General features: G+C 45.5%; 2 protein-coding genes across 3 annotated transcripts in view; one reads left to right on the top strand and one right to left on the bottom strand.

Moving 5' to 3' along the window:
- pigl (phosphatidylinositol glycan anchor biosynthesis, class L) overlaps window positions 1-1,222 on the bottom strand; it is a 54,178-nt gene extending 52,956 nt beyond the window's left edge. The window contains exon 1 of one of the 2 annotated variants that reach the window (XM_067967878.1): window positions 473-1,222. In XM_067967878.1, the coding sequence (XP_067823979.1) occupies window positions 473-695 (223 nt within the window). In that variant the 5' untranslated portion in view covers window positions 696-1,222. The remainder of the gene's footprint in view (window positions 1-472) is intronic. The other variant, XM_067967877.1, reaches the window with a different exon arrangement.
- Window positions 931-24,247, top strand: part of ncor1 (nuclear receptor corepressor 1) — a 334,377-nt gene continuing 311,060 nt past the window's right edge. The window contains exon 1 of the mRNA XM_068008588.1: window positions 931-1,258. The gene's annotated coding sequence lies outside the window, so the exon portion shown is untranslated. The remainder of the gene's footprint in view (window positions 1,259-24,247) is intronic.

Raw genomic sequence — 24,247 nt, 5'->3', positions numbered from 1 at the left:
AGCTCCCTACACATGGAGGCTGATATCAGGTAGGACCCTTACAGCCAAGTCCCTAAGTCTGGGCTGAATTTGACCTGTGCTGAGAGGCCGCAGCCTGACTCCCTGCCGTGCCATGTGGAAATAGAAGAGCATAAGAACACAAGAAATAGGAGGAGGAGTAGTCCATACGGCCCCTCCAGCCTGCTCCGCCTTTCAATACCATGGCTGATCTTTGACCGCAACTCCACTTTCCCGCCGGATCCACATATCCTTTGATTCCCCTAGAGTCCAAAAATCTATCGATCTCAGCCTTGAACATATTCAACGCCTCAGCATCCACAGCCCTCTGGGGTAGAGAATTCCAAAGATTCACAACTCTCTGAGTGAAGAAATTCCTCCTCATCTCAGTCTTAAATGGCCGACCCCTTATCCTGAGACTATGTCCCAGGGACCAGCTTCCCGCTTGTGTGAGGGTTTGAAAGCTCATACCTACCTGTGGACAGGCACAACAGATGCACGGGGAGCCCGAGGCCCGCCAAACGCACCAAGGCCGGGGCAAAGAACATGCACTCATCGTCCGGGTGCGCGGTCACCAGCAGAGCGGCCCCGGTCCCGGCCGACCCCCAGCCGCGCCCGCACTTGTGGTAAATCCTGCGGATCCATAAATAATAACAGAAAATTAAAGTGGACAGGAAGTACAGGCCGAAGGTCTCCATAGCAACCGTGCCCGCCAGCAGCCGGCCCGCGCGAAGGTTCCACCTGTCCGGGGCGGCGCTGCTCACAGGATCTTGTCCGATAAACAGATCAATGGTCACCAGCGGACATTTCAGGAGCAAGTGTCGCGCCCTTTCCGAGTGTGGGGGAGTGGAGCGCTGGGCCCTGTCCCCCGGCCCGGCCCGGCCGTGTTATTATTGCTTATGCCCACCAGCACCTGAGAGGTTCTGCGCAGGCGCAGAGCGCGAGTTCCAGGCGGAATCGCGTCACGGACGGAGGGAGCTCGCGGCCCGGGAGCGGGAGCGGGAGACCGGGGACAGGCGGCGACCCACGGCCTAGCCCGGCATCCACAGCAGGCGGCGGTGGGCTGGGACACAGCCTAACACGGCGGAAGAGGCCGCAGCCCGAGCCGGGCCCTGAACCCGCGCTCACACACTCGCTGCGGCCGCGCGCTCAGCGCAAGATGGCGGCCGCCCGGGGTTAGAGCGCAGCCCGCCCGCCGCTTCCCCTCACTCCGGACCCAGGGGCCCTGAGAGGACGGGCATCGGCGGCAGGAGCCCGGCCGGTGAGTCTGAGGGATCCCGGGGGCAGATGTTGGCCCCTGGCCTCGGGAAAAGAGGTAGATTCTGATAATTAAATAGGGTCAGTCGGCGGCTCAGGGGATAAATGGGCCGCCGGCTGCGGTGCTGAGCCATTGGGAGCAGGGATGGCGGAGAGCGGTTAACCCAAAGGCCATCAGCAGGGGCAGCAGGAGGGGCTACAAATGGCCTCAGGACGGAGGGGGAAATCTGTCCTGGTCACTTTGCAGTGACCCCCGCTGGACATTGGCCGAGGATAAGCTCATGCGCTGCTCTCCGTGATTGAATGTCCGGCCAACACTCACTGCCTGGGCTGAATGGGAGTGAGTGGCCTGTAACTGCCCATTGTTGCCTTTGGGGCTGAGGGAAGGTGGCAAGAAAGAGAGAACGTTAACACTTTTGAAACACTGCTACAATTATGTTTGGAATAATTATTAGTATTTTGGTAATAGCAACCCTCCCCTTTCTGTTATGAGTTCTGGTCCACAAATATTACATGAACTTATTGTTTACATTCAATCATTGATGCTCCTGGTTTAACCAGAGCCATTTCAACTGAGTCCCAATTATCTTTTGTTTACTGAGAAACCTCGTTAAAGGATGAAAGCCCATAGTGCAGGAAGAGAGGAGAGATGAAACAAAAAGTAATTATGAGATGAAAGTAACCTTGCGTTTTAAAGGCCTATAAATTGTAGGAGAGAAGAGCGACTGAGGGAGATGTGGACCTAATAGTCTGTCACAGTTGTGAGGTCCTGTGAAAGATTTGGCAGAGGAGACAATGATGAGACAGGATTTTAATAGTGGGAAAGAATAGGTTTTTTGGAGTTTAGGAGGATCAAGAGAGGACAGTTCATTTCATCGGATGGCTTAGGATAATTGTGCGGATGAAAGAGACACAAGAATTGTTGCAATAACAGCTTGCCTTTTTTGCTCCTTTTAATGTAGAAAACTGCCCCAAGGTGTAATCAGAAAAAAAATAGATGCCGAGAAGGAGATAATAGGAGGGGTGACCAAAAGCTTGGCCAAAGAAGTGGGTACAAAGGAGGGTCTTAAAGAAGCATGAGATGAAAAAGCAGAGTGGTTTAGGGAGGGAAAATGGGTGGGGGGATACGGCTGCTGAAGGCACACCGCCAATGGTGAGGCTTAGGTTGGGTGCACAAAAGGCCGGCGATGGAAGAACGGAAAGGTTGGAGGAGGTTAGATAAATTGGGAGGGGCAACCATGCAGCGATTTAAACATGTAAACATGACGATATTATGTATAAAGACATAAAGAGCAAGGGGATAATTAAGGAAAGAGTAGAGCCTATTAGAGACCAAGTAGGTAACCTATGTGTGGAGGCGGAAGATGTGGATATGGTTCTTAATGAATACTTTGCGTCTGTCTTCACAAAGGAGGGGGATGATGCAGAGATTGTAGTTGAGGAGGAGTGTGAAATATTGCATGGGATAAGCATAGTGAGAGGTGAAGTATTAAGGGGTTCAGCCTGGATGAAATGTATCCCAGGCTGTTAAAAGAAGCAAGGGAGGAAATAGCGAAGGCTCTGACCAGCATTTCCAATCCTCCCTGGCGACAGGCATGGTACCGGAGGATTGGAAGATGGCTAACGTTTTACTGCTGTTTAAAAAGGGAGAAAAGGATAGACCTAGTAATTACAGGCCGGTCAGTCTAACCTCGGTGGTGGGCAAATTATTGGAATCAGTTCAGTCAACATGGATTTGTTAAGGGAAGGTCGTGTCTGACTGACTAGATTGAATTTTTTGAGGTGGTAACAAGGAGGGTCGATGAAGGTAGCGCATTTGATGTAGTCTACCTGTATTTTAGCAAGGCTTTTGACAAGGTCCCACACATGGCCGATTGGTCAAAAAAGTAAAAGCCCATGAGATCCAAAAGAAAGTGACGAATTGGATCCAAAATTGGCTCAGTGGCAGGAAGCAAATTGTAATGGCAGCTGGGTGTTTTTGTGACTGGAAGGCTGTTTCCAGTGGGGTTTTGCAGGGCTCAGTACTAGGTCCCTTGCTTTTTTTGTGGTATATATTAATGACTTAGACTTAAATGTAGGGGGCATGATTAAAAAGTTTGCAGATGATACAAAAATTGACCGTGAGGTTGATAGTGAGGAGGAAAGCTGTAGACTGCAGGAAGATATCAATGGACTGGTCAAGTGGGCAGAAAAGTGGCAAATGGAATTCAATCCGGAGAAGTGTGAAGTAATGCATTTGGGGAGGTCAAACAAGGCAAGAGAATACACAATAAATGGGAGGATACTGAAAGGTGTAGAGGAAGAGAGGGACCTTGGAGTGCATATCCACAAATCAGAAGCAAGACAGGTAGATAAGGTGGTTAAGAAGGCATAAGGGATACTTTCCTTTATTAGCCGAGGCATGGAATATAAGAGCAGGGAGGTTATGCTAGAACTGTATAAAACACTAGTTAGACCACAGCTTGAGAACTGCATTCAGTTCTGGTCACCACATGGCAGGAAAGATGTGACTGCATTAGAGATGATGTGGAGATGCCGGTGATGGACTGGGGTTGACAATTGTAAACAATTTTACAACACCAAGTTATAGTCCAGCAATTTTATTTTAAATTCACAAGCTTTCGGAGGCTACCTCCTTCCTCAGGTGGTAGCCTGAGGAAGGAGGTAGCCTCCGAAAGCTTGTGAATTTAAAATAAAATTGCTGGACTATAACTTGGTGTTGTAAAATTGTTTACAATTGCATTAGAGAGGGTACAGAGGAGATTTACGAGGATGTTGCCAGGATTGGAGAAGTTTAGCCATGAGGAAAGATTGGATAGGCTGGGGTTGTTTTCTTTGGAACAAAGGAGGCTGAGGGGTGAGTTAATTGAGGTGTATTAAATTATGAGGGGCCTATTTCTGTTAATAGAGAGGTCAATAACCAGGGGGCATAGATTTAAAGTAATTGGTAGAAGGATTAGAGAGGAGCTGAGGAAAAATGTTTTCACCCAGAGGGTTGTAGGGGTCTGGAACTCACTGCCTGAAAGGATGGTTGAGGCAGAAACCCTCATCACATTTAAAAAGTACTTGGATATACACTTGAAGTGCCATAACTTACAAGGCTATGGATCAAGTGCTGAAAAGTGGATTAGGCTGGGAAGTTCTTTTTCGACCGGCACAGACACGATGAGCTGAATGGTCTCCTGTGATGTAAATTTTTCCATGTTTCTATGATTAGAATTTTAAATTGCAGGCATTGGGGGACTGCGAGTCAGGTGAGCGGGCAGTAGAATTTTGGATCAGCTGGTTTATGGCGGGTGGATGATGGGAGGCTGGCCAGGAGAGCATTGGTATAGCTGAGTCTGGATGTGACAAAAGCATTGATGAGGGTTTCAGCAGCAGATGGGTGGAGGCTAGTGAAGCTATGGAAGGCGGTCTTTGTGATTGAGAGGATATGGGATTGGAAGTTCAGCTTGGGGTCGAATAGGATGCCGAGGTTGTGAACGGTCTGATAAAACCTAAGACAGTGGCTGAGAAGAGCGGTGAAATGGGTGGTCTGAGTACAGAGTTTGTGAAGGGCTGAAGGCAGTGGCTTTGGTCTTCCCAATGTTTAACTGGAGGAAATTGCAGCCCATCAAAGACTGGATATTGCACAAGCAGTCTGATAGCATAAAGGCAGTGAAGGGATTGAGAGAGGTGGTGGAGACATAATGCACCATGGTCTCAGCCACTGAAGATGTTATTTGTGACTTTGGTTAGGGCTGTTTTGGTACTGTGGCATGGATGGAAACCTGTTTGGAGCAATTCGAGCATGGAGTTGCAGGAAAGGTGGGATTTGGGAGGCAACAATATTTTCAAGGACTTTGGAGAGGAAAGGGTGGTGGAGATGGGGCGGTAGTGTGCTAGGACAGAGGAGCTGAGAGTGGGTTTTTTGAGGAAGGAGGTGATGACAGCGGTTTTCAATGGTCGCGGACAGTATCCGGAGAGGGAACCATTTACGATGCTGGCTAGGATGGCAGCCAGGGAGGGAAGTTGGGTGGTCAGCAGTTTAGTTAGAATGGGGGTAAAGAAACAAGTGTTGGGTCTAATTGGACAAAATGTATTTGGAGATGCCATGTGGGAGATGGGTGAGAAACTGGAGAAAGACGGGGGTTCAGGGCTGGAGCAGGGGGGAGCCTGGGAGGAGGTTTGGCTTGGTGGGTAAAGGAAGAGCGGAAGTAGCGGAGACAGCTGAACAGATGGTCTCAGTCTTAGTGATAAAGAAATCCATGAACTCGTCGCACTTATTAGAGGTAAGGGTGCAGGGGAGATGAGTTTAAGGAGATGGTTGGTAGTGAAGAACAGATGCTAGGGTTAATCTTGGAGTAGTGTGTGATTTTGGCAAAGGACATTGAGGCACAATAGCACTTTGTGGTCCAGGTAGATTTGGTGATAGTTGTGCACCAGAAATGCTCAAGTCTGTGCGCGATGGAGTTGAGGGATTGAAGATAGGGAATATACCAGGGGGAACAACCGGGATGGGAGAGAATAAAGATTTTGCTGGGGACGAGGGCATCAAAGATGAAGGTGGTTGAGCAGATCGATGGCTGTAGAAGTATCATGGTAAATGGGGGACCAGAGGCTCGGCAGTTTGAAAGTTATAAGTGATTTGTGGGAAAAATTTTTTCAGGGAATCATAGAATGATAAAGTGCAGAAGGAGGCCATTCGGCTCAATTAGTCCCACTCCCCTACTCTTTCCCCATAGCCCTGCACATTTTTGCACTTCCTTTTGAAAGTTATTATTGTATCTGCTTGCATGACCCTTTCAGACAGTGCATTCCAGATCATTACGACTCGCTGTGTTAAAAAAAATGTTTCCTCATGTTGCCTCTGGTTATTTTGCCAATTACCTAAATCTGTGTCCTCTGGTTACTGACCCTGCTGCCACTGGAAACAGTTTCTCCTTATTTACTCTTATCAAAACTCCTCATGATTTTTGGCTATGGACCAGATGCAGGAAAGTGGGATTAGGTTGGGTGGCTCGTTTCTCAGCTGGCACGGACACGATGGGCTCAATGGCCTCCTTCTGTGCCATAAATTTTCTATGATTCTATGACCTCTATCAAATCTCCCCATAGCCTTCTCTGCACTAAGGAGAGCAACCCAAGTTTCTCTAGTCTCTCCACCCAACTGAAGTCTTTCATCTCCGGTACTATTCCAGTGAATCTCCTCTCACCTAGGGATGATGTAGAAGTGGGTTGTAAGGGGTAGGGGAGAGGTTACCAGGTACTGGTAGTAGATGGTCTTGTCTGTGATCGAGACCAAGGGAGTAGAGAGGCCATGGGAGCTGTTAAGGTTGAGGAGGTGGCCATGAATATGACTAGGAGAGTTTATATTGAGGGAGAAGTTTAGGGAGGGCAGTAAATTCAGAGGAAAGAGGGCAAAGAGGAGTTGATGATGAGAGAGGTGCTTTAAGAGGCCTCCCAGATATGGATATGGTTTATTTTGTTCTCTAGATGCAATTGTTGCTGGCAAGGTCACATTTATTGCCCATCCCAAGTTGCCCTGAGAAGATGGGTCTTGAACTGCTATAGTCCTTGTGATGATGGTGCTCCCACAATGATAGGTCAGGGATTTCAGGATTTTGACTCAGCGATGATGATAGAGCAATAATATATATGCAAGTCAGGATGGTGTGTGATTTGGCAGCGAACTTTTTTTTTTATTCGTTCATGGGATGTGGGTGTCACTGGCAAGGCCAGCATTTATTGCACATCCCTAATTGCCCTTGAGAAGTTGGTGGTGAGCCGTCTTCTTGAACCACTGCAGTCCATGTGGTGAAGGTTCGCCCACAGTGCTGTTAGGTAGGGAGTTCCAGGATTTTGACCCAGCGATGATGAAGGAACGGCAATATATTTCCAAGTCGGGATTGTGTGTGACTTGGAGGGGAACGTGCAGGTGGTGGTGTTCCCATGTACCTGCTGTCCTTGTCCTTCTAGGTGGTACAGGTCGTGGGTTTGGGAGGTGCTGTCGAAGAAGCCTTGGCGAGTTGCTGCAGTGCATCCTGTAGATGGTACACATTGCAGCCACGGTGCGCCGGTGGTGAAGGGAATGAATATTTAGGGTGGTGGATGGGGTACCAATCAAGCAGGCTGCTTTGTCTTGGATGGTGTCGAGCTTCTTGAGTGTTGGAGCTGCACTCATCCAGGCAAGTGGAGAGTATTCCATCACCCTCCTGACTTGTGCCTTGTAGATGGTGGAAAGGCTTTGGGGAGACACGAGGTGATTGTATTTCTGGGATATTGCTGCTCTTGTCCTACGTCATGCTTGATATATATGTTCACTTAGGAGGGCTGAGTTAAATTATTGTTTTGTGATTTGTTTAGATATGGTTGAAACTGGTAGTTATCCCAAACCATTAGAGTGCTTTAAAGTGAGATTTCTGAAATCACTGGGATTGTCAGGTAGCATGTTTTATTTCTACTCCGATTTACATCACATACTTATTTCTGGCTGCAATAATTAGATATTGGGATGCGTTGCTCATGGAGCAAGATGCCCACATGTTTCCATACAAGGCATTGGAAGTGAGGCAGTAGAGTTCCAACAGAGCAAGTCTTCCGGCCAGCCCATGTCACTTAGGAGTTCTGAGGTGCAAAGTCAGTTCCCTTGAACTGGATAATAAATTTGTATTGTGCTGTAATCAGACAAGCTTTTAATGTATGTAAACAGTTGATATTCAAGATTCTATTGACTGATTATAATTTGAAATTGCCACAATCCTCATTTATTTGGAAGAGAACTTACTCAATTTGTCTTTTAATATCAAGGAAGAGAAATGCAGCCGGGCTGGTGAGGCGAGGAATGGCACGGGTGGTGTGGCCATTTTAGTGAGGCAGGCACCAGGTGTTGTGGTTGGTCTGATGAGGCAGGCGTCAAGTCTCACGACTGATTTTGTGAGACACAGTCTGCAGCCAGTATGGTGAGACAGGTATTGCGTGATAGTGTGAGAGAAGTGTTAGAAGTTGTTTGGTGGATTGCTAATGCGTTTGACAGCACAATGTTCTTTCTAAAGCTGGTTTTATCTCCATGCTCGATCTTCATCATAGTTCAGGAGAGTGGGGAACAAGACTTCGGTTTTATATAGAGACCCACAGATAGCAAATGTGCAGCCCATTTCCCCACATTTACATAACTAAAGCCTTATCCCAATGGCAGGCCCAGGTTTTTGTATTTATATAATGGGATAAGGGAATTTGGCTAATTTACGCTAGTGTGTGTGAAAGCTCCTTAAGTGTGTTGACTGAGGATGTTGACAGCAGGATGCCTATATCCGGGAAAGCTGTTCTTATAAATTTGAAATATTCTGTTGATATTTGCAAATTTAATGCCTCATTAATCCTGACTCTTGGTGCTGATACTTGTAACTATGCTGTATTCAAATGAACAACAACTTGCATTTATATAGCACCATTAATGCAGTAAAATGTCCCAAGGCACTTAATGAAATGAAGTGGACTCTAATCACAACTGTGAGTCAGTTCCCTTTGTAAATCTGTGATGTTCGTACTGTCACCTGTAAACTGGAGCATACTGGACATTGTAGCAGCCGGGGTGCAGTTGGGAAACAAACTTGTTGCCTGGCTAAGGGTTGCAGGATGTCAGCAGAACTAATAAATGCCTACGGCATGCAACAAATGTTTGTTATTCTTTGAGGTATAATTTACCTTTTACAAGGGGCTCTGCTGGAGGCAGTTGCCTAGAACCTGCAGTAGAAATGCAAATTAGAGCATGTTAAACAGCTAGAAGTCCAGTCATTGCTCCCTTACATCATGTGGAGATGCCGGTGATGGACTGGGGTTGACAATTGTAAACAATTTTACAACACCAAGTTATAGTCCAGCAATTTTATTTTAAATTCACAAGCTTTCGTCAGTTCTTTATCCTTCCCATTCCCACAAACCATGTGTCATGATTGTGATGGAATTGCCAATTGAAAGCTTTATTGGTATCTGTTCCATTTCCATCGTGAGGTATTGGTCCAACTCGACGATATGACATGGCTACACGTGGATTAGTAGGGGACACTCGGGGTGCAGGCGACTTGCCGACAATGAGTTAATGGCCGAAGTGATCCTGGTAAAAGTGAAGTCTCAATCCTCTGGTGGCTGAATGGATTAGATGTGAGAATAAGCACACTTGGTTGGGGAAGATGCAAATGGTAATAAGAACTCCATACACATTTCAGTTCAGTTGATGGCACGTTGTAGGATAACTCCACCCCCTTTATCTGAAATTATCCACATGGGAAATCAGACCAATCCCACCCATTCCACATGTATATCTTCTGGCATAGTGACCAGATCTAATCAGTGTATTGTGAAGTCTTAGCATAACCTCTGGTTATATTCTGCTATTCTGGCTATAAATCTTTAGGGTCATAGAATTTCACAGAACAGGAGGAGGCTATTCACCCCATCGTGCCAGTGCGGGCTCCCTGAAAGAGCTACCACTTAGCCGCATTCTGTTGCCTTTCCCTGTACGATTACATATTTTATTTTCAAGTATTTATTAACTTCTCCTTTAAAAGCTACGATTGATTTTGCCTCCACCACTGTATCTGGTAGGGCAATCCATGTCATAACAACCCTCTGTGTTTAAAAAAAAATCTTCCAACCTCTCCCTATGTTCTTTTGGCAATGATCTTAAATTTATGCCCTCTAGTTACCAAGTCTCCAACCATTGGAAATAGCTTTTCCCCCTTAAACTCTGTCAGGTTTCTTTTTAACCTTCTCTGCTCCAGTGAAAGAGCCCCAGTTTCTATCATCTCTCATAACTAGAGCCTATTACCTAGCATTCTGTTAGCTTTTTTGATTCCTTTGCTACATTGTCTGGATATTGAAAGTGATGGATCTACTGTTATTCCCAGGTGTCCTTCTAGATCCCCTCATGTTAATTCTGTTGTATTCATTGGAGAGGAGGAGAGAAAAGTGGGGAGAATATTTTTTTAGAAAGTATGATTAGGGACTTTCTAAAGAAGAGGGAAAATTCAACATTTGGGTATGAGATGTACTTACTGACTCAAGATAGTAGCTTGAGAAGTTGGACTTGAAACCAGAGGCTCCAAGGTGCCATGGAGCATAGCCTCAATATTGCTAATATTCAGCTGGGCAAATTTCTTGGTCCAGTTCTTGATATCTGGTAATAATCTTTGGGTCAACAGAGAAGGCAGTAAAGTAAAGGTGGGATATCATCAGTATACTTGTGAAAGTTGACCCTGTGCTTCTATATAATGCCAACGCGTAGCATGTAGCTAATGAAGAGGACGGATCCAAAGATGGACTTCTAGGGTGCACTGGAGGCAGAGGAAGAAAAGCCATTGGCAGCAATCCAGTGCCTATATTGAGGCAGGTAAAAACGGAACCAGGAGAGAGCAGTGCCCTGGAGGTGGGCAGCAGAGGAGAGATGTTGGAGTGGTCGACTGTGTCAAAGGCAGCAAAGAGGATGGAGAGTCATGGTCACAGGTACATAGACTGTCATTTGTGATTTTGACGAGTGTGCTGTCGGTACTGTGCAAAGACAGTAGCCGGATTGGAAAGACCCAAATAAGGAGTGTTGAATGAGAGCACAAGGGGTGAACTTTGGTTAGAGCAATTCATGAATATATGAAAAGATCTTAAAACACGCATTAAAGGTGCAAGGAGGTCTGGCGAAGTGAAGATAACAAAATAAACCAAGTATAATATCACTACAGCAATGGAGGATGTTAGAATTCTAGCAAGTAAAAGTGGAGGTGAGGGTGATGAAGAAATAGTCAATGTACTAAATGAATCTTTTCTACTGAGATTCACTGAACAATATAATACCAATACAATACTGAACTATAGTACAGCAAGTAGCCTTGATTATTTTGATGTCTGGTAACTTTGCCACAAAGACAACTTAAAGTAACTGAAGCCATAAAACTACTTTGGGCTTGATGGTATATGTCCAGGGACGCTCAGAGGGACCAGGATGGGGGAGATTTGTGGGACACTGGCCATCAACACGAGAGAGTCACTGGGCGCTCATGAGGTATCGCAGGGTTGGAAGCAGGTTGCACACCTATATATTTATAACTACAGGGCTGTTAGCCTAACTTCTGTATTAGGCCAAGCAATGGAAACCATTCTGACGGGCAGCCTGGAGGAGAAATAGCCAACATGTATTTAGATTTGTAAACAATTTTACAACACCAAGTTATAGTCCAACAAATTTATTTTAAATTCCACAAGCTTTCGGAGGCTTCCTCCTTAGTCAGGTGAACGGTGTGGAAATGAGATTTTCGAATCCTTCGCATTTTAAAATCACAGAACAATGCGTGGTGATTACTGCCCGTTGCCAAGGCAATCACAGTGAGCAGACAGAAAGGTGTCACCTAAAAAGGCCACCGAATATACAAACCCCCCAAAAAAAAGGAGAGAGAGAGAGAGAGAGAGAAGGAAGACAGTCAATGACCCGTTATGTTAAAAACAGATAACATTTGTTCGCTGGTGGGGTTACGTGTAGTGTGACATGAACCCAAGATCTCGGTTGAGGCCGTCCTCATGGGTGCGGAACTTGGCTATCAATTTCTGCTCAACGATTTTGCGTTGTCGTGTGTCTCGAAGGCCGCCTTGGAGTATGCTTACCCGAATGTCCATGACTGCTGAAGTGTTCCCCGACAGGGAGAGAACCCTCCTGTTTGGCGATTGTTGCGCGGTGTCCGTTCATCCGTTGTCGCAGCGTCTGCATGGTCTCGCCAATGTACCATGCTCTGGGGCATCCTTTCCTGCAACGTATGAGGTAGACAACGTTGGCCGAGTCACAGGAGTATGAACTGTGCACCTGGTGGGTGGTGTCCTCTTGTGTGATGGTGGTATCTGTGTCGATGATCTGGCATGTCTTGCAGAGGTTACCGTGGCAGGGTTGTGTGGTGTCGTGGACGCTGTTCTCCTGAAGGCTGGGTAATTTGCTGCGAACGATGGTTTGTTTGAGGTTGGGTGGCTGTTTAAAGGCGAGTAGTGGAGGTGTGGGGATGGCCATAGCCAGGTGTTCATCGTCATTGATGACATGTTGAAGGCTGCGGAGAACATGGCGTAGTTTCTCCGCTCCGGGGAAGTACTGGACGACGAAGGGTACTTTGTTGGTTGCGTCCCGTGTTAGTCTTCTGAGGAGGTCTATGCGATTTTTCACTGTGGCCCGTCGGAACTGTCGATCGATGAGTTGAGCATCATATCCCGTTCTTACTAGGGCGTCTTTCAGCGTCTGTAGGTGTCCATCGCGTTCCTCCTCGTCTGAGCAGACCCTGTGTATTCGCAGGGCCTGTCCATAGGGGATGGCCTCTTTGACGTGGTTAGGGTGGAAGCTGGAAAAGTGGAGCATCGTGAGGTTGTCCGTGGGCTTGCGGTAGAGTGAGGTGCTGAGGTGCCCGTCTTTGATGGAGATTCGTGTGTCCAAGAAAGAAACTGATTCTGAGGAGTAGTCCATGGTGAGCTTGATGGTCTCTTTAGTGATTCCTCACCGTGGGTCCATAGAAAGAAAATGTCGTCGATGTATCTGGTGTATAGTGTTGGTTGGAGGTCCTGTGCAGTGAAGAAGCCCTGCTCGAACTTGTGCATGAAAATGTTGGCGTATTGGGGTGCGAATTTGGTCCCCATGGCTGTTCCGTGTGTTTGGGTAAAGAACTGGTTATTGAAGGTGAAGACATTGTGATCCAGGATGAAGCGGATGAGTTGTAGGATGGCGTCTGGAGATTGGCGGCTGTTGGTGTTGAGTATTGATGCTGTCGCAGCGATGCCGTCATCGTGGGGGATACTGGTGTAGAGTGCCGAGACGTCCATCGTGGTGAGAAGTGTTCCTGGTTCAACAGGTCCGTGGGTACTGAGTTTTTGTAGGAAGTCTGTAGTGTCGCGACAGAAGCTGGGGGTTCCCTGCACGATGGGTTTCAGGATGCCCTCGATGTATCCAGAGAGGTTCTCACACAGGGTTCCGTTGCCTGATACGATAGGACGTCCGGGTGTGTTGGCTTTGTGTATCTTTGGGAGGCAGTAGAAGTCTCCCATGCGGGGAGTACGTGGGATGAGAGTGCGTAGGATGTTTTGAAGGTCTGGATCGAAGGTCTTGATCAGTTTGTTGAGCTGATGGGTGTGTTCTTTGGTCGGGTCTGTGGGTAACCGTCTGTAGTGTTCCTGGTTGTCCAGTTGTCTGTATGCTTCTTTGCAATAGTCCGTTCTGTTCTGTATGACGATGGCTCCTCCTTTGTCCGCTGGTTTGATGACGATGTTGCGGTTGGTCTTGAGAGCTTTGATGGCGTTGCGTTGTGCTCGGGTGACATTCTGGACTGTCTTCCGAGTGCGGCTGATGAATCTGGCATAGACGCATTTCCTGACAGCTTGAGCATACATGTCAAGCTGAGGGCAGCGACCCTCTGGAGGAGTCCAGTGAGACTCTTTCCTCTTCGGTTGCTGTACCGCGGATCCCTCTGTCTGCTGTTCCGGATCGTTGATTGTCTCATTGGGTTCGCTGCTGAAATCTTGGGGTTTGTGGTAGAATTCCCGGAGCCTCATTCTCCTGATGAATTCCTCTGTGTCCGCCGCGAGACTAGTGGGGTCCATTTTGGTAGTGGGGCAGAAATTGAGCCCTCGGCTGAGAACTTCGATTTCGTCTGGTTGAAGGGTGTGGTCGGACAGATTGACGATAGACTTCCCTGTGGTTGCAACCGTGGTACCAGGGGAAGCTTGGTCCATGCTGGTGGTGATGCCGAGTTTCTCAAGCTTCCTGCTCTTCCACACCGTTCACCTGACGAAGGAGGAAGCCTCCGAAAGCTTGTGGAATTTAAAATAAATTTGTTGGACTATAACTTGGTGTTGTAAAATTGTTTACAATTGTCAACCCCAGTCCATCACCGGCATCTCCACATCATGGCTACCATCGACACCACAAACTGCCGGCTCACAGTGGGAAGGATATCCAAGAAGATCGCGCATTTAGACACAGACATCAAGTTTTTACAGAGCTGCAAGAAAGCAGACAAGATCCCGAAGGGACTACAGATCACGAACCCACTCAAGTCCACATACAACTCTGATTACGCTGAGAGACTCTGCCGTCGTACCTCTCGCACACTCCGCAACCATCTCGTACACCAACTCTGCAGCAGACGCCGCAACCTCGAAACTAAGATAGAGTCCATACTCTCAACCTGTACTCAGGACACAGCAGACCAGCTAAGATATACCGCCAGACAGACAAGGCAACGGAACTACGCTGCCTACATGAAAACCAAGAGCAGGAAGCTTGAGAAACTCGGCACTGATTGCCTTGGCAACGGGCAGTAATCACCAGGCATTGTTCTGTGATTTTAAAATGCGAAGGATTCGAAAATCTCATTTCCACACCGTTCACCTGACGAAGGAGGAAGCCTCCGAAAGCTTGTGGAATTTAAAATAAATTTGTTGGACTATAACTTGGTGTTGTAAAATTGTTTACAATTGTCAACCCCAGTCCATCACCGGCATCGCCACATCATGTATTTAGATGGGGAAGATCAAGCCTGATAAATCTCTTCAATGTCTTTTGGGGGCATTGCAGATAAAATTGAAAGTGGAATTCCCCATATTTTTTCTTGACTTTCAGAAAGCTTTTAGAGAGGTTCTGTCTGAGTTTGGGCCTGGATCCGAAATTGCTCAAAGGATCAAAACTGAGCATATTAATAAGACTGAAGGGAGGTGTTAAGTGGAGTACTGCAGGAGTAAGCGCTTTGAGCTTGGTTTCTCATTTACATAAATGACTTGGGTGCTGGAGTCAAATGCACAATTATTAAATTTGCAGACAACCCTAAAATAGGGAGAGCAGCTAAGGATTTGCAGAAAGATTTGGATAATTTTAGCAAAGAAGCAGACAGATGGCAGAGGAAATTTAATGTAAAATGTTGCACGTGAAATAATGCAACCCAAGTACAAGATGGATGCAATAGAATCAGCACAGTGACCTGGGTCATGTTGATGTTAGGCAGTGTAGAGAGGCAATTTAAATAAAAACTTAGAATCATCGAAGTTACAACATGGAAACAGGCCCTTCAGCCCAACATGTCCATGTCGCCCAGTTTATACCACTGAGCTAGTCCCAATTGCCTGCACTTGGCCCATATCCCTCTATACCCATCTTACCCATGTAACTGTCCAAATGCTTTTTAAAAGACAAAATTGTACCCGCCTCTACTACTGCCTCTGGCAGCTCGTTCCAGACACTCACCACCCTTTGAGTGAAAAAATTGCCCCTCTGGACCCTTTTATATCTCTCCCCTCTCACCTTAAATCTATGCCCCCTCGTTATAGACTCCCCTACCTTTGGGAAAAGATTTTGACTATCTACCTTACCTATGCCCCTCATTATTTTATAGACTTCTATAAGATCACCCCGAAACCTCCTACTCTCCAGGGAAAAAAGTCCCAGTCTATCTAACCTCTCCCTATAAGTCAAACCATCAAGTCCCGGTAGCATCCTAGTAAATCTTTTCTGCACTCTTTCTAGTTTAATAATATCCTTTCTATAATAGGGTGACCAGAACTGTACACAGTATTCCAAGTGTGGCCTTACTAATGTCTTGTACAACTTCAACAAGACATCCCAACTCCTGTATTCAATGTTCTGACCAATGAAACCAAGCATGCCGAATGCCTTCTTCACCACCCTATCCACCTGTGACTCCACTTTCAAGGAGCTATGAACCTGTACTCCTAGATCTCTTTGTTCTATAACTCTCCCCAACGCCCTACCATTAACGGAGTAGGTCCTGGCCCGATTCGATCTACCAAAATGCATCACCTCACATTTATCTAAATTAAACTCCATCGGCCCACTGGCCCAATTTATCAAGATCCCGTTGCAATCCTAGATAACCTTCTTCACTGTCCACAATGCCACCAATCTTGTTGTCATCTGCAAACTTACTAACCATGCCTCCTAAATTCTCATCCAAATCATTAATATAAATAACAAATAACAGCGGACCCAGCACCGATCCCTGAGGCACACCGCTGGACACAGGCCTCCAGTTTGAAAAACAACCCTCGACAACCACCCTCTGTCTTCTGTCGTCAAGCCAATTTTGTATCCAATTGGCTACCTCACCTTGGATCCCGAGAGATTTAACCTTATGTAACAACCTACCATGCGGTACCTTGTCAAAGGCTTTGCTGAAGTCCATGTAGACCACGTCTACTGCACAGCCCTCATCTATCTTCTTGGTTACCCCTTCAAAAAACTCAATCAAATTCGTGAGACATGATTTTCCTCTCACAAAACCATGCTGACTGTTCCTAATCAGTCCCTGCCTCTCCAAATGCCTGTAGATCCTGTCTCTCAGAATACCCTCTAACAACTTACCCACTACAGATGTCAGGCTCACTGGTCTGTAGTTCCCAGGCTTTTCCCTGCCGCCCTTCTTAAACAAAGGCACAACATTTGCTACCCTCCAATCTTCAGGCACCTCACCTGTAGCTGTCGATGATTCAAATATCTCTGCTAGGGGACCCGCAATTTCCTCCCATAACGTCCTGGGATACATTTCATCAGGTCCCGGAGATTTATCTACCTTGATGCGCGTTAAGACTTCCAGCACCTCTCTCTCTGTAATATGTACACTCCTCAAGACACCACTATTTATTTCCCCAAGTTCCCTAACATCCATGCCTTTCTCAACCGTAAATACCGATGTGAAATATTCATTTAGGATCTCACCCATCTCTTGTGGTTCCGCACATAGATGACCTTGTTGATCCTTAAGAGGCCCTACTCTCTCCCTAGTTACTCTTTTGCCCTTTATGTATTTGTAGAAGCTCTTTGGATTCTCCTTTGCCTTATCTGCCAAAGCAATCTCATGTCCCCTTTTTGCCCTCCTGAGGAGCCTAGGATATATATACTGAACAGTGGAATACAGGTCATCTGAGGTTACACGGAGGCTTTACAATGTACAGGTCAGAACACACTTAGAGTGCTGTGTACAATTGTGATCACTGTCTTTGAATAGGGATGTGTGAGTCTTGGAGAGGGTGTGGAGAAGAGTAACAAATTATTTCATGTGTAACAGTTAGGAGGAAAATTTTAAGAAGCTCAATCTCTAATGCCGAGGGAGACCACTGTTGTGAGTTGGGGGGAAATCCATAGTGAAGTCATTTATAAAATATGTAAATGATTTAAATATGATCAATCTAAAATATAATTTTATCATAAGAGGTCACTGAAGATAGACTTTAGAGACATGCAAAGCGCTGAATACTGGAGGGATGAGGTTCAGTAGGCCAAATGGTTTTTTCCAAACCTCAGCATGCTCCATATTTTTTTTTTGAGTGGGGTGACTGATGTAATAGGAATTTCTTGTAATCTTCACACTCCAATTGCTTTTTCCCCAATTAGGTCTGAGTTGCTTAACTGTGCTGAGACAAAGTGAGGTTTTACCAAGTTATTGTATGTTGATCTTAAAAATCTGACTAACTTACCTTTTTTAAAATCTCAAACTGTTTGCCTTGAAGTGTATTTTTTTTAATTAAAAAGGGAAGTTGTGCAGTGCTGGTGTGCTCTACTGACACTCATTTACAAGCAGGACTTGAGCTCTAGTTGTAATAGGTGATTGGCATCCCTGGTGTGCATTGGGTCTTTGCCATACTGGCACTGTTTACTGCTCTTGTCCAGGTCATGCAAGATTACTTTCTCGATAGAGCAATGTAGTTATGGAAGAAATCAAAGAGAATATTAGGACTGTTGTGGTTCACACTTTCAGTGTCTGCTCCAGGATTGCAGTATCCTGAATTTTGTGGGATATTTAAAGTAGATGGCTGTACTTAAAGTAGATAAGTCGTCTAGTCTGGATGGGATGCATCCAAGGTTGCTGAGGGAAGTAAGGGTGGAAATTGCAATCTTCCAATCCTCCTTAGATATGGGGGTGGTGCCAGAGGACTGGGAAATTGCAAATGTTACACCCTTGTTCAAAAAAGGGTGTAAGGATAAACCTGGCAACCACTGGCCAGTCAGTTTCACCTTGGTGGTGGGGAAGCTTTTAGAAACGATAAACTGGAACAAAATTAATAGTCACTTGGACAAGTGTGGATTAATAAAGGAAAGCCAGTACAGATTTGTTAAAGACAAATAATGTTTAACTAACTTGATTGAGTTTTTTGATGAGGTAACAGAGGGAGTTGATGAGGGCAATGCGGTTGATGTTGTGTATATGGACTTTCAAAAGGCATTTGATAAAGTGCCACATAATCGGCTTGTCAGCAAAATTGAAACCTGTGGAATAAAAGGGGCAGTGGCAGCATGGATACGAAATTGGCTAAGTGACAGGAAACAAGAGTTGTGGTGAACGATTGTTTTCTGGACTGGAGGGAGGTATACAGTGGTGTCCCCCAGGGATCGGTACTAGGACCACTGATTTTTTTTAATATATATTAATGACTTGCACTTGGGTGTACAGGGCACAATTTCAAAATTTGCAGATGGCATAAAACTTGGAAGCGTAGCAAACAGTGAGAAGGATAGTGATAGACTTCAAGAGGACATATTCAGGTTTGTGGAATGGGCGGACACGTGGCAGATGAAATTTAACGCAGAGAAGTGTGAAGTGATACATTTTGGCAGGAAGAAGGAGTAGAGGCAATATAAACTAAAGAGGGTACAATTCTAAAGGGGGTGCAGGGACAGAGAGATCTGGGGGTATATGTGCACAAATCTTTGAAGGTGGCAGGACAGGTTGAGAAAGCGGTTAAAAAAGCATATGGGATCCTGGGCTTTATAAATAGAGGCATAGAGTACAAAAGCAAGGAAGTTATGTTGAACCTTTATAAAACTCTAGATTGGCCACAACTGGAGTATTGTGTCCAATTCTGGGCACCCACTTGAGGAAGGATGTGAAGGTCTTAGAGAGAGAGCAGAAAAGATTTACTAGAATGGTTCTAGGGATGAGGGACTTCTGTTATGTGGATAGACTGGAGAAGCTGGGGTTGTTCTTTTTATAGCAGAGAAGGTTAAGGGGAGATTTGATAGAAGTGTTTGAAATCATGAAGGGTTTAAATAAACTAAATAAAGAGAAACTGTTCCCATTGGCAAAAAGGTCGAGAACCAGAGGACACAGATTTAAGGTGATTGGCAAAAGAACCAAAGGCGACATGAGGAAAAACTTTTTTTACACAGTAAGTAGTTATGATCTGAAATGCGCTGCCTGAAAGGGTGGTGGAAGCAGATTCAATCATGGCTTTCCAAAAGGAATTGGATAAATACTTGAAGGGAAAAAATTTTCAGGGCTACAGGGAAAGAGCGGGGAAATGGGACTAACTGGATCGAATGTCGGCCTCCTGTGCTGTAACCATTCTATGAATCTATATTTATAGCAGTTCTGTTCTTTTTACCTGGACGCCCTGTGAACACGTCCTCCCACTGAGTATTATGCTGCATTATGCGGTGTGGCAAAGAACCCCAATTTAGGAAGTTGTGTTAAAATGTGCATTGAAGATGTCATGTGCATCTGTTTCATTCTTTCCAGAAACTGCATGGTGTCCAAGTAGGAAAAGTTGCTGGAGCAGTAAGATAATTTTTTTTAACAGGGATTAAGGAAACACCTTTCACAAACTCAGGACATCCCAAAGAGCTTTGCAGTTAATGTAGTACTTTTGAAGTGTAGTCACTGGTTGAATAGCCTGCTGACATTTGCTATCTGGATTCACACACGAAGAATGGCTACTTTGGTCAACTGGAACTATGCTCCTATAGAAGTGGTAGGGGATTCTAAAGTTTAGTTGTATTTGTCTGATTAACATGATTACTGTCCGATTTCTCTGTGTAAATTGCCAGCAATCATACTTGTAAGACAGTGATTTCCAAATGCAGGATTTTTGAATACTTTTCCTTTTGTGGATCTTATTGTAAACGTTACTGAAGTCTGTGAACCAACACACTAGGCTGCCTGGGTGAAATGGGCTGTAGAGGATGAGATCAGTGCCTGGGCTAGGCTTGGACAGGCTGAGATTAACTGGTTGTGTAGAGTTTGAACCTGTGCTGTAACTGGGTGAATTACTGCATTGGGAAATACCCTGTGGTAGGATGCAAGTGAGTTTGTTTTGAACTTACTTATTTAGGTTTTATTTTACGAACATACTTAACGATGATGGACAGGAAAAGACTCTTTGGTCCATCCAATTGTGATATCGTGTATCACAATATATATACTCTACACCCCACCCAAAACCATGTGATCTCTTGGGAGAGGTGATAAACCAGATTAAAAACTCAAACCAATTTGGAGGGGAAAATCTGGGAAATTCCTCCCCCCCTCCCCCCCGCCCCCCCCCTGCCCCCAAGAAACAAGTCCATTTCTCGTTTGAAGGAATCCAGCGAGCCGGCAGCTTGTTCCAGAGGTCCACTATTCTCTGGGAAAAGTACTACCTCCTGACACCTAACCTAGATCTGGGCTTATACAACTTAAAATTGTGACCCCAGGTCCTCCCTAACCTATTCAATTGGAACAAACTGTCAACTTGAACACAATCTATTCCCTTCATCATCTTATAAATCTCGATCAGATCACTCCTAAGTCTGTGCTTCTCTAAAGTGTAGACACCCAGCTCTTTTAGCCTATCTTGATAACTAAGATGCTTTAAACTGGGAATTAGTCTACTGGTCCTCCTCTGCACCTTTTCCAAAGCCTCAATATCACCCATCATGTAAGGAGACTAAAACTGGACAAAGTATTCTAACTGAGACCCTATCTCCATCTTTGTTGTGTTCTTGCTACACAGCATCCTGCTTATATGGGCACCTGCTCCCAAGTCTTTGCCAGTGCTAAGAACATCAGAACTGCTGTTATAAGTCGGTGTGTGAGAGCTGCCTGGGGTGACGTTCCGTCTCCTGTTCAGTGGGGAAGTCTCTGACCTCTGATTCATATCTCGATGGAGCAAGATGGCTGAGATTGTGCACTCAATGTGGAGTTGACTTCTCCGTGGCACAGTACGTTGATATTCATGCTGTTCTGAACTATTGCTTGAACAACTTAAATTGCTAAGTTTTTCTCCTTCTGACATATTGCAGTCTACTCCCTGACAGCCACCACATTAGCAGGAGGGTCTAATGCTGAAGGAGGGTCTTAATGCTGCATCTAAAAAAATCTAGAAATTGCCAATATTTATGTGGATTCTGGAAAATTAAATTCTCTGGAAAAATGGGATGTGTTTTGGGTTTGATTACAAATGCAGGGCTAAAAGTTAGTGTCCAGAATTGCGCTGACCTCTGTCCAGGAGTAAGCAAATGATGGCAATCTGGCAATGGATTACTGTTATATCAGCTTCGGTTTGTCAGGAGGAGTTTATGTAATGCCTGGAATCCATGATGGGTTATACTTGGCTAGGGTTGACGTGTATTATGCTGTTAGAACTAAACATTTGTGGCCCCAGTAATACTGCCATTGAGAATGGAGGCTCTTGGAGCAACACCACTACCAATGTGATATATGTCCCATTGTTAACCTGGCCGACAGAAATGTGGCTTATGGATTCAAGGAGTTGGGACTCGCACTGTAAAGTAATTATAACAGCAGCATCCCCGGAAAGCTTAGTGGACAAATGCACCATACGATGTGATACTGAACCATACAGACCACAATTGTACCAAATTCAACAACACCCGTTGTATTGAATTACATTAGGGCTCAGCTGTGATATCCTTGTGGAATAGTCTGCCGACAGTCACTGTCTCAGCTCACAATTGAAGAATGACCACTTAGGCGACTGGTGCCATTGAAGAATAAATCATCTTCAGGAGATCATAAAATTGGGCATGCAACATATAACATCTGCATGTTGGCCCTACCTGTATCTAATTTGCATAGCAACAATAAAGTGTTTGAATTAAAAACATACGCAGCAGGTACATTACCATCTAAAAAGGACAGTTTAATCTTTCGGCTGGGACCCTTTGTCAATTGGATGAACAGAATTTGCAGAACATTAATTCCAAAGTTGTCAGCCGTGGCTAAGTGGTAGCATTCTTGTCCCTGAGTCAGGAAGTGGGTTCAAGCCCCACTCCAGACAATTGAGCACATAATCTGGACTGACATTTCCATGCAGTAATAGGGAAGTAATGCGGAGGTGCAAAGTTGAGGCCCAGTCTCCCCCTCAGGTGATGTAAATAATCCCATCGCACTATTTGAAGAAGAGCAGGGAATTTATTCAGTGTTGTGGACAACATCTATCCCTCAACCAACGTCACTAAAACAGATTATCTGGTCATTATCTCATTTCTGATTGTGGGACCTTGCTGTGTACAAACTGGCTGCCGCGTTTTCTACTTTACAACAATGACTACACTTCAAAAAGTACTTAATTGCCTGTGAAGCGCTTTTGGTCGTCCTGAGGTTGTGAAAGGTGCTATATAAATGCAAGTTCTATATATCCTTCTTTCTTTAATTTAATATTGGGAAGACTGAAGTCATTGTCTTCGGTCCTTGCCACAAACTCTGTTCCCTAGCCACCAATTCTATCCTCCCTGGCCACTGTCTGAGGCTGAACCAGATTGTTTGCAACCTCAGCGTACTAGTTGACCCTGAGCTGAACTCTGACCCCATAGCCTCTCCATCACCAAGACTGCCTACTTCCATCTCTGTAATATCGCCCATCTCTGCCTCTGCCTCAGTTCATCTGCCGCAGAAACCCTCATTCAAGCTTTTGTTACCTCCATACTTGACTGTTCCAATGCTCCCCAGATGGCCTCTCCACCTTCCACCCTCCGTAAACTTCAGCTCATCCAAAACTCTGCTGCCTGTATCCTAACTCGCACAAAGTCTCGTTCACCCCAGTGCTCGCTGATCTACGTTGGCTGCCGATCCAGGGAGGAAAGAACAAAATGGAAGGTCTGTGATAGAGTAGAGGGCAAGAGTGTTTAAATGACAAAAGGGAGGATGGTGCAAGGCAAGGAGGGTGGTAATGGGACAGGTTAAGAAACAAACAATTGGTCTAGAGGAGCTGTAAATGTCAAAAGCAGAACCATAACCAGCAGCTGCAGTCCAAAAAATGAAAAAAAAATGGGAGCAGTCATTATGTCTGAAGTTATTGAAATCATTGTTGAGTCTGGAAGGTTGTAAAGTGCCTAAATGAAAGATGAGGTGCTGTTCCTTGAGCTTCATTGGAACAGTGTAAGAGGCTGAGGACAGAGGGGTCAGAGTGGGACAGAGAATTAAAATGGCAAGCGACCGGCAGGTCAGAGTCACGCTTGCGGACTGAGAGGAGGTGTTCAGCAAAGCGATTACCCAATCTGCGTTTGGTCTCCCCAGACTGCATTGTGAGCAGCGAATACAGTGTACTAAATTGAAATAAGTACAAGTAAACCACTGTTTCACCTGGAAGGAGCGTTTGGGGCCCTGGATGGTGGAAGGAAGGAGATGAAAGGGCAGGTGTTGCATCTTCTGCCCTCGCATGGGAAGGTGCTGTGGGAAGGAAGGCGTTGGGGTTGATGGAAGAATGGACCAGGGTGTCGCGAAGGGAGCGGTCCCTTCGGAATGCTGAATGGGGAGGGGAGGGGATAGGATAGGTCTACCCTATCATAGACCTTCCCTTTTATTCTTTCCTCCCCTCACCCTCCTTTTCCTGTTTTTTTTCAAAAAATATACTTTATTCATAAAATTTGCAGCAAAACATACAATACAGTTGTCATCACATTCCAAACGTACACAATACAGATTATACAATTTGCAGGTTACATCAAGTACAGTTCAATGAACACATTGGACATAATTACAGTTCATGACACTCTGGGGTGTCTCATTGCATTATACTCAATACAGATTATTGATTACAGATTCATTACAGGTACATTACAGATTCAGTACAGGTACATTACAGCAATTTGAATTTTACATTCTGTCCGGGGGGGGGGTTTTCCCTGATTGCAGCCCCTCGGTATACAATGGCGGGAAGGCTCTAAATGGTTGCCTTTCCCCACAGAGCCTTTGCAGCAGCCACACCTAGCTTC

Source organism: Heptranchias perlo, chromosome 28 (assembly GCF_035084215.1).
Source record: "Heptranchias perlo isolate sHepPer1 chromosome 28, sHepPer1.hap1, whole genome shotgun sequence".
NCBI lineage: Eukaryota > Metazoa > Chordata > Chondrichthyes > Hexanchiformes > Hexanchidae > Heptranchias > Heptranchias perlo.
Note: the sequence above shows the minus strand (reverse complement) of the source record. Positions and strands in the feature narration are given on the sequence as shown.